The sequence below is a fragment of the Clupea harengus genome, chromosome 13 (assembly GCF_900700415.2).
Source record: "Clupea harengus chromosome 13, Ch_v2.0.2, whole genome shotgun sequence".
NCBI lineage: Eukaryota > Metazoa > Chordata > Actinopteri > Clupeiformes > Clupeidae > Clupea > Clupea harengus.
The window spans coordinates 20,735,335-20,744,401 of NC_045164.1; the positions used below are offsets into that span (position 1 = coordinate 20,735,335).

A 9,067-nucleotide genomic window follows, 5' to 3' on the forward strand; every position below is an offset into this window, starting at 1 on the left:
CCAGATGCTGCCAGTGTGAGGGGCATCCTGAAGCTTGAAGAAACAAGAGATTCACTGAAATTATTATACTAATACAACTATTTAGTTTGACGTCGTTTTGTCTGAGTCTGAGAGGAGTTTGGTTGTAGTATCCATGGCAACCGGAGGACTAAACATGACTACTTTACACAAGTGAACTAGCTTGCAGAAAACAACTATTTCCTATTATATTGTAACGTGCCGGCAAAGTCGCCCCATAATGCCGTGCGGCAGGCGCATACTTTTCTCTATGTGATGCACTAGCGCTCAACGATGTTCCCTAGGTTTTTCTGAGACTGAAGCCGTTTCGCCTGAGTCTGACTACTTTTGGTCTGAGACCTGACGCCTTTTCGTTTGAGTCTGAGATCTGAGGATGTCCTAATATGAACACCGTACGGCAGACTCCGACACTGTTGTTGCGCTTACTTTTGCCACGTGAGATCGAATACATGTCACAAGGAGATAATCGAGATCGATCAAAATTTTATCGCGATCCCGAATCGAGATAGAAAAATCGCCCAGCCCTATGTGTGCTCCTGACGCGGGGGGGGGGGGGGGGTGTTCTCTGTGGTCCTGAGGCGGGGGGGTTCTGTGTGCTCCTGAGGCAGGGCCACCTCTAAGTAGGGAGGTGGCCAACAGAGGCTGATGACCAGTCTGTATGTGCGTGCGTGTGTGTGTGTGTGTGTGTGTGTGTGTGTGTGTGTACGAGAGAGAGAGAAAGGCTGGAGGCTGATGCCCATCTCTCAGAGCTGGAAGAAGCTCTGTAACACTGATTATAGACATCCTAAAATTAACCAATCGGCTGTCTGTGTGTGTGTGTGTGTGTGTGTGTGTGTGTGTGTGTGTGTGTGTTGTGTGTGTGTGTGTGTGTAGAGAGAGGGAGAGAGAGAAAGAGACGCTGCACTGTCTACTTCACAGGAAGACGACAGACGCCAGCCTCAGGAGACCCATGCTGAGATCAACGACGCTGTCAGTTTATAAACAAATGAAAACATCACCCACCCACTCCCACACCCACACACACGGTAACAGACTAGATAATGTAGAGCCTGTAAGTTGTGTGCACTGAGGCCTCCCATTTTGTCTTTTTAAATTTAGTTTGTTTATTTTGGCTCTGTACTGAAACACATGAATTCCAAATGAAAATCTGGACTTCCACTCAACCTGAGTAGTACAAGCTCCTGTCCTGATGTAGATGACGTGCCAATTTGAGAGACGAATGCCTTCCGTGTTCACGTGTCCATGATTATGGTCACAACACACCATTCTTACATTAATGACAACACGTCATGTGTGTGATATTATCAATAACTGCACCTGTCACACGTCTTATTCTGTGGCACAGAGGACTGAGTTTAGGGACTGAATCTAAGGACCGAGTCGAAGGACCGAGTCTAAGGACCGAGTTAAAGGACCGAGTCTAAGGACCGAGTCGAAGGACCAAGTTTAAGGACTGAGTCGATCCAGTCAGGATGCTCTAGGGCACCAGCTCTCAGGGAGGACTCTGAGCTCAAAGCAAATTAATGGAGGCTGTGATTTCAGGGAATTCTCAAACACGCTTCGAGTAGCAACTAGCATTCAAACACAAAAGGACGGCGAGACAGCACTGAGATTCATAAAAAGGCATTTACTTGAGAAAAACAGGAAGTTCAACAGACAAGCGGCTCTGGCACTGTTGGACTTGTCCAGAGAGCACGTCTTCAAGTCTTTATGGAAAAGTGTCCACAGCAGTGCAGCATGACGACGCAAGGCCTCTACTCTCTCTCTCACACACACACACACACACACACACACACACACACACACACACACACACACACACACACACACACACACACACACACCCTTGAGTAATGCGTTGAAGCACTCAGCACGTACTTGGCTTTTTTCCCCCTCTCCCTCCCTCGCTCTCTCTCCTCTTAGTCTTTCTCTTTAGTCTGTAGACCTCTCCTCCCTGTCTGCCTGTCTGTCTGTCTCGTTCAATCGATCGTTCTCTTGGCGAAGAGGAGAGGACCTGGGGGGCCTCCTCCAGTGGTGGTGGGGTGGGGTGGGGGGGGCATTCCTTTAACAGAAAGCCAGTGGGGACAGGGGCAAGACCAGGGGAGGGGGGCTTTCTTTGTCTCTGCCCCTCTCCTTCCTCTCTTTCTCTCCCTCTCCCTTTCTCTCTCCTGCATCCACATGTGATGCTGTGGAGTGCAGAACATATTAAGACCCCTGGGACACCAGCAGAAGGCGGGAGAGACTGTCTGTGTGTGTGTGTGTGTGTGTGTGTGTGTGTGTGTGTGTGTGTGTGTGTGTGTGTTGAGTGAAGGGGGATTACTTACGTCGGCAAACTTGTGATTTCGGAAATGAGACTTGTTGCACTTCAACAGCTGCACCGCCAAATTACAATCCTGCCGATAGCGCTCCTAAAACACAGGGAAGGAAACAGACAGAGGGAGGGAGGGAGGGAGAGAGAGAGGGAAAGAAAGAGAGAGGGAGAGAGAGAGAGAGAGAGAGAGAGGAGAGAGGGGGGGAAAGAGAGAGTGTAGGAGGGAGAGAGGGGGAAAGAGAGAGTGTAGGAGGGAGAGAGATAGAAAGAGACAGAGAGGAAAAGAGAGAGGGAGGGAGGGAGAGAGAGAGAGGGAAAGAGAGAAGGAGGGAGAGATAGGGAGAGAGAGAGGGAGGGGGAAAGGGAAAGAGAGAAGGAGGGAGAGAGAGGGAAAGAGAGAGGGAGGGAGGGGAAGAAGGATGAGATTGTGAATATAGGGAGACGGAGAGGAAAAAAACAAAACATGCGTAGATGGAGGGAGAGAGAGATGGAGGGAGAGGGCAACTTAGCACTGTGGTTTCCCTCCAACCATTCTTTATGCTGCATGACCCTCCTCAACATCTGGAGTCAGTAGCCCATATCATGAACTGCTGTGGCTCTCTTAAAGGCCTGTTCATAGCCAGACACGACAGACTTATAGACCTAGGGTTAGCTAACCTGATAGCTGCACAGACGCCAGGCACAGAGGATGAGCAGACGCATACACACACTACTGTCCGTCCTGAATGGTATAATTCTTCCGCAGACACCTTCTCTGGAATTGCAAACACACCGGACGCCTCCACTATTTCTCAGAAGGACAAAAAAGTTCAAATGTTTGAAATCTCATCTGTTTTTTGGAAGAATCATACTGTGCAAAAAAAATGATGTGCTGTGCTAACATATTCTCGAAATACTGCCATTGAGAACCAATGCAAGTGTCCGTTGATTGTCCTAGTTTTTGGCAGCCTAGGTCACGTTCACAGGCTCGGGGTACATGGACTTTGCATTGGAGGGGTACATAAAACAAAGGCCAAACGGCAGAGTAATGAATGTTCATTTGGAAGAGACGATGTTCCCTCTACCCTTGAACAGTAAATCCCAAAATGGACTTCTGAAAAGCTGAAATTTGTTGGACTATTCAGAAAGTGGGATTCCTGATGAACCTTGACTTGGAATTAAATCAAGTGTATAAAATGTGGAGTGAGTCACTAACTACAGTGTCAGTTGCCCGGGGGATGTGTAGGATGTGTGTGAGTGTGTGTGTGAGTGTGTGTGTGTGTGTGTGTGAGTGAGTGTGGTGAGTGTGTGTGAGTGTGTGTGTGTGTGAGTGCACATATGTATGGATATGTGAGTGTGGGGACATATAAGTGTGCATGCGTTTGCATAGTAGTTCGGAAGAAAAGTGGCTTTCCAATAACACTCTCTAAAGTAATATCTCACAGGTGTGTGTGTGTGTGTGTGTGTGTGGTGTGTGTGTGTGTGTGGTGTGTGTGTGTGTGTGTGTTAAGAGAGAAAAAGCAGCTTGCAGACACACACACAAACACACACACATAGCTTGAGAGCTTAACAGAGGCTCTGCTGATTTGAGTATGTAAGGTTGGGATTTATATTTGACTGGCAGCCAATCAGCAAATACATATTTCTAAACTCCCTCAATGGATTTAGCAAAGATGCTTGCCAGCACTCAGCAAATGTTTAGCTACTTACAGCTGGAAGTAAACACACACACACTCATCCATTCAGCACACACACGCACATAAACACAGGCACCCACACATACACACAAACACAGGCACCGACACACAGATACACACACACACACACACACACAGATACACACACACACACACACAGATACACACACACACACACACACACACACACACACACATACAAACACCGTCACAGACAGAGAGAGAGACCGACAGTACGCACATTGAGCTCCTCCAACTTGTCGATAGTGTTCTTGGCGTCCAGGAGCTTGTTGGTGAGCTCCACAATCTCCTGGTCCATCGTCTTCTTGTCCCGCTCCACTTTGCGCAGCTACGGACCAAACAGCACACATCAAATACAGATCTGCTGTGTGTGTGTGTGTGTGTGTGTGTGTGTGTGTGTGTGTGTGTGTGTGTGTGTGTGAGAGAGAGATGTGTAATATGAGTATTTTTAGTGAATGTGGTCATTTTTATAACAACTCCTCTCCTCTTCATAAACAGTCAACTAATCAAAGAGGGGGAGAAAGAGAGAGAGAGAGAGGGAGGGAGGAGTTGAAAGAGAGGAGGGACAGAGGACAAAAAGAGAAGACAGACATGCAGACACACTAAGAGTCATCTGGCGTGATCAGGAGAGGGGCAGGAGAGCATGAGACAACACTAATAACATCAGCTTCAACACAACACTGATGACACCAGCTTCAACACAACACTGATAACACCAGCTTCAACACAACACTAATAATACCAGCTTCAACACAACACTGATAACACCAGCTTCAACACAACACTGATAACACCAGCTTCAACAGAACACTAATAACACCAGCTTCAACACAACACTCATAACACCCGGCCTCAAGCACAGCTTTGTCAGTCCCCTCATCATCAAATTAAACGGTCAGTTCTCCTCTCCCATCTCTCCTTCTCTCGATCTGTCCATCTCTATCGATCCACCTCTACCTCCCTCTAGCTCTCCTTCACCTCCATCCATCTCTCCCTCTGCTTTATCTCTGTCCATCGCTCACTTTCTATCTTCCTCTCTGCATCCCTCCCTCTCCGTTTCGGTCTTTCCCTCATCTATCCCTCTTTGACTCTCTCCCTTTCTCCTTCTCTCCCTCTCTTGGTCTCCCTGTTTTCATCTAACTCTGACTCCTCCACCACCACCTCCTCCTCCTCCTCCCCATCCATCCATCCATCCCTCCCTTCCTTCCTTTATTTCTTCCTCTCCATCTCTGACTCTCTCCCTCTAACTCTCCCTTCCTTTATTTATTTCTCTCCCTCACCCTCCACCATGGTTGTTTGTTTGTTTGTTTGTTTGTTTACTAAATCCCATTAGGGGCAGTCAGTCAGTCAGTGGATTAAGTCTGTAAGAGCCCTGCCTTGTGCAGGCCTGATATCGTCCACTAAACGCTCAAGAATTTGTCCTGCCTCAAAATGCCATTATGCAGATTAGGCCAAAACACAGAAATAGCACAAATATCTAGCTCTCCGCCACGCAGGAGGAAAACTAATGGCCTCTCAATTAATATTCAAGCATTAAAATGCCATTGCAGTTATGACTGCATAGCTCTCTCTCCCTATTAGTAAGCACACTGCTCCCAGGTCACCCTCACACAGACAAACTGACATGAGTTTATATGCACATTATTATCTGGAGCCGCCATCTTTCTTGACAATCACCTCATGAAGCAGAATATGAGGACACCGTTTCCTCAGTACAAACACCTCATGAATCTGAGTCGACGACTGTAGCCCAGTTCTGCCCTGGATCTGTCCAGTCTTATTACACCCAGGACGCTGCGCTCGTCTAGTGAGCGTCGTTTGGCACTGCCGTCCGTGCAAGCACGGCAATCCAGACTATTTTCATTTGTAGTTCCACGTTGGTGGAACGAACTGCCTAGTACTACCAGAGCTGGGGCGTCCCTCTCTACCTTCAAGAAGCTTTTGAAGACCCAACTCTTCAGAGAGCACCTCCCCTCCTAACTGGCACCTGACTAGCGCTTAACTTGCACTTCAGCAGTTACATTCCTGCACTTCTTTTTCCTCTTTTCTAGGTTGTTGTTTTTCTAATTCTCATGTAAAGTAGTATTTATTGTTACACCATGCTTTTTTATTGCTCTTAGCTTGACTGTTCTCTCCCTTGTACGTCGCTTTGGACAAAAGCATCTGCTAAATGACTAAATGTAAATGTAAATTACTGCTGCTACTGTTCTGCGTGTCTCATCACCACTACACCTGAAGACCAGCAACACCTCTTCATCATCACAGTATCACCACTACACCTGAAGACCAGCAACACCTCTTCATCATCACCACTACACCTGAAGACCAGCAACACCAGTCCATCAGTAAGCCTGAAGACCAGCCCAAGAGAGGCTGGAGGGATGGTGAAGGGTCTCAGAGTCAGCAGGATGGATGCTTAAACGAGCATGTCACTCAAGCAGACATGACAGGGGTGCTATGGCAACTGGTCGCCTGGCAGTTAGCAAAATGACCTGCCAAAGAGAGAGGGAGAACGAAAGACACAAAGAGGGAAAAAAGAGACAGACAGACAGACAGACAGGGAGGGAGGTAGAGAGAGAGACAACAAGAGGGGAGGGAGGGAGAGTGAGAAAGAGAGGGAGGGAGAGAGAGAGAGAGAAAGAGGGAGGGAGGGAGAGAGAGAGAGAAAGTTGGAGGGAGGCAGAGAGAGAAAGAAGGGCAGTTGTAAAGGGAGAGTGAGAAAGAGGCAGGGAGGGAGAGAGAGAGAGAGACAGAGAAAGTTGGAGGGGAGGGAGAGAGAGAAAGAAAGGTAGTTGTAAAAACAGAGACAGACAAGCTTAGATGAGTAAGAGAAAGGGGAGAGGAGAGGAGAAGGCAAAGAGCAAGCATTTTAAAACACACAAGTAATAAAGGAGTCAGCTTAAAACACCAAAAGGTTTTTAAACCAACATGAAAGAAAAGGGTCAGCTTAAAATTCAAACAAGTTTAAAGAGTCATCTTGAAATCCAAATGCAAGACCAGTCACAGCGGTGACAGACCAGGCCCCTCGGGTCTCCACGTCTCACCCCACCCCGGCCCCCGTCTCACCCCCTGTCTCACCCCACCCCCCGTCTCACCACCCCGCCTCACACCACCCCCCGTCTCACCTAACCCCACCCCACCCCACCCCCTGTTTCCCCCCACTCCACCGCCACTTCATCTCTTTTCAGTGGCGGGAAGAGGACCTTGGCAGTGGAGGCAAAGAGCCAGAGCTGACATTTTGGCAGTGTTCAGGCGAGTCTCTCTGCCATGGCAACAGGGACCACTCCTGTGTGAGCCATTCTGGTGCAGCTGTTGCTTGGCACTGATGCTGATGCTGATGGTGATTGTTTTTGTGTTTGATTGACTGTCCGCCCAGAGCTGTGCTAATTGCCTGACCTCACAGAGTGAAATCATCAATCAGCATCACCTAAGCTAAGCAACACGTTGCAACACATTTCATTTTGTTATATTTCTTATGTAAAGTAGTATTTGTTTTTACGTTCTCCCTTGAACGTCGCTTTGGACAAAAGCGTCTGCTAAATGACTAAATGTAAATGTAAATGTAAATAGACTGAAACCTCAAATCAAAAGGATTTCACTGGGAGGAAAGCTGTTTTTAGCGCACTAGCATTGACCTTCAAATCTAGATGTTCTGAATGTGCCAAGACAGCCTTTCACGGGTCAAAAGCAATAATTTTTCACACTGCCAAATATGAAGCTCTGCGCTCCGACCCTCGGTTTCATGCTGATGAAGCTGGTCCAGTCCTGCCCTGCAGCCAATCACAGCCCAATACAGAACACCCAATCACAGCCCAATACAGAACACCCAATCACAGCCCAATACAAAATACCCAATCACAGCCCAATACAGAACACCCAAGCACAGCCCAATACAAAATACCCAATCACAGCCCCCTGCCAAGACAAGCATAGGTCAATCCAGTATAACACAGCATAGCACAGCAAAGCACAGTGGTTCCCAAAATGTGTGTTGGGGGGGCAGAGTATGGCAGTGCTCTTACAGCATAGTAGCCTATAAGGAACTTATTTGGTGATGAGTTTATGGCCTAGTTTATGCTGTATAATATGGTCAGGGTGTGTCCAGTTTAGCCCATATGTTAGAAGGTTAATTAAATAATTAGTTGAACATTGTATGGATTGATCACCTGAAAATGTTTAAATGTTCCGATGTAGAAACAATGTTTACGATCTTTGTAATAATTGTCAAAGGGCAGTATGCCATGAAAGGTTTGGGAACCACTGGAGTAGCATAACAAAGCATAGCACAACACAGCACTGGATACCAAAGCACAGCAGAGCACAGCACAGCACAGCACAGCACAGCACAGCGCAGCACAGCCTATCCCAGCATAGCATGGCACTGCCAAATGCAGACTAGCACAGTTTAGGCTAGCACAGCTTAGCCTAGCCTAGCGCTGCATTGTCTCTATAGTAACACTACAGCTCCACTAGGGGGCACAAGCCTCGATGAGGAGAGGAACAGGGGGAAGGAGAAAGTCAGTTACCCTGAGATAATTGAGGAACGGGTGGAGGGAAGGGTATGGATACATGGATATGAATGGGGATGGATGGAGAGAAAATACATAGAAATAGAGAGAGAGAGAGAGAGAGAGAGAGAGAGAGAAAAGAGAGCGAGAAAAAAAAAAAAGAGAGAGAGACTGAGAAACGCAACTGCATAGACCCAAGTCTGACTGATGGCAGCCTGATGGTAGTGATGGGGCGAGCCGGACCACAGGGCAGCATGAAAAAGAGGGGAATCAGAGAGAGAGAAAGAGAAAGAGAAAAAGAGAGAAATTGAGAGAAAAATGAGAATACAGGGAGAGTGAGTGTTACATACATACATACATACATACATACATTCACACATGTATATACAGATATGCGAGTTACAGAAACAGACATACACACACACTGAAAGAGAGAGTTACAGAGACAGACAGACACATAGAGTTGCAGAAACAGACAGACACTGTGAACAATAATGAAAGTGTGTGAGTGAGAGTGTGTGAGTGACAGTGTG

The 9,067-nt window shown here is 47.3% G+C and overlaps 1 protein-coding gene across 2 annotated transcripts in view; it reads right to left on the reverse strand.

The window, feature by feature from the left end:
- The window catches only part of tjap1 (tight junction associated protein 1 (peripheral)), an 82,197-nt gene that overhangs the window by 11,252 nt on the left and 61,878 nt on the right, over positions 1–9,067 (reverse strand). For both annotated transcript variants that reach the window (XM_031579105.2, XM_031579106.2), the window contains exons 8-9: positions 4,247–4,354; positions 2,343–2,426 (exon numbers count right to left, since the gene is read on the reverse strand). In XM_031579105.2, coding sequence (XP_031434965.1) covers positions 2,343–2,426; positions 4,247–4,354 — 192 coding nt within the window. The remainder of the gene's footprint in view (positions 1–2,342; positions 2,427–4,246; positions 4,355–9,067) is intronic.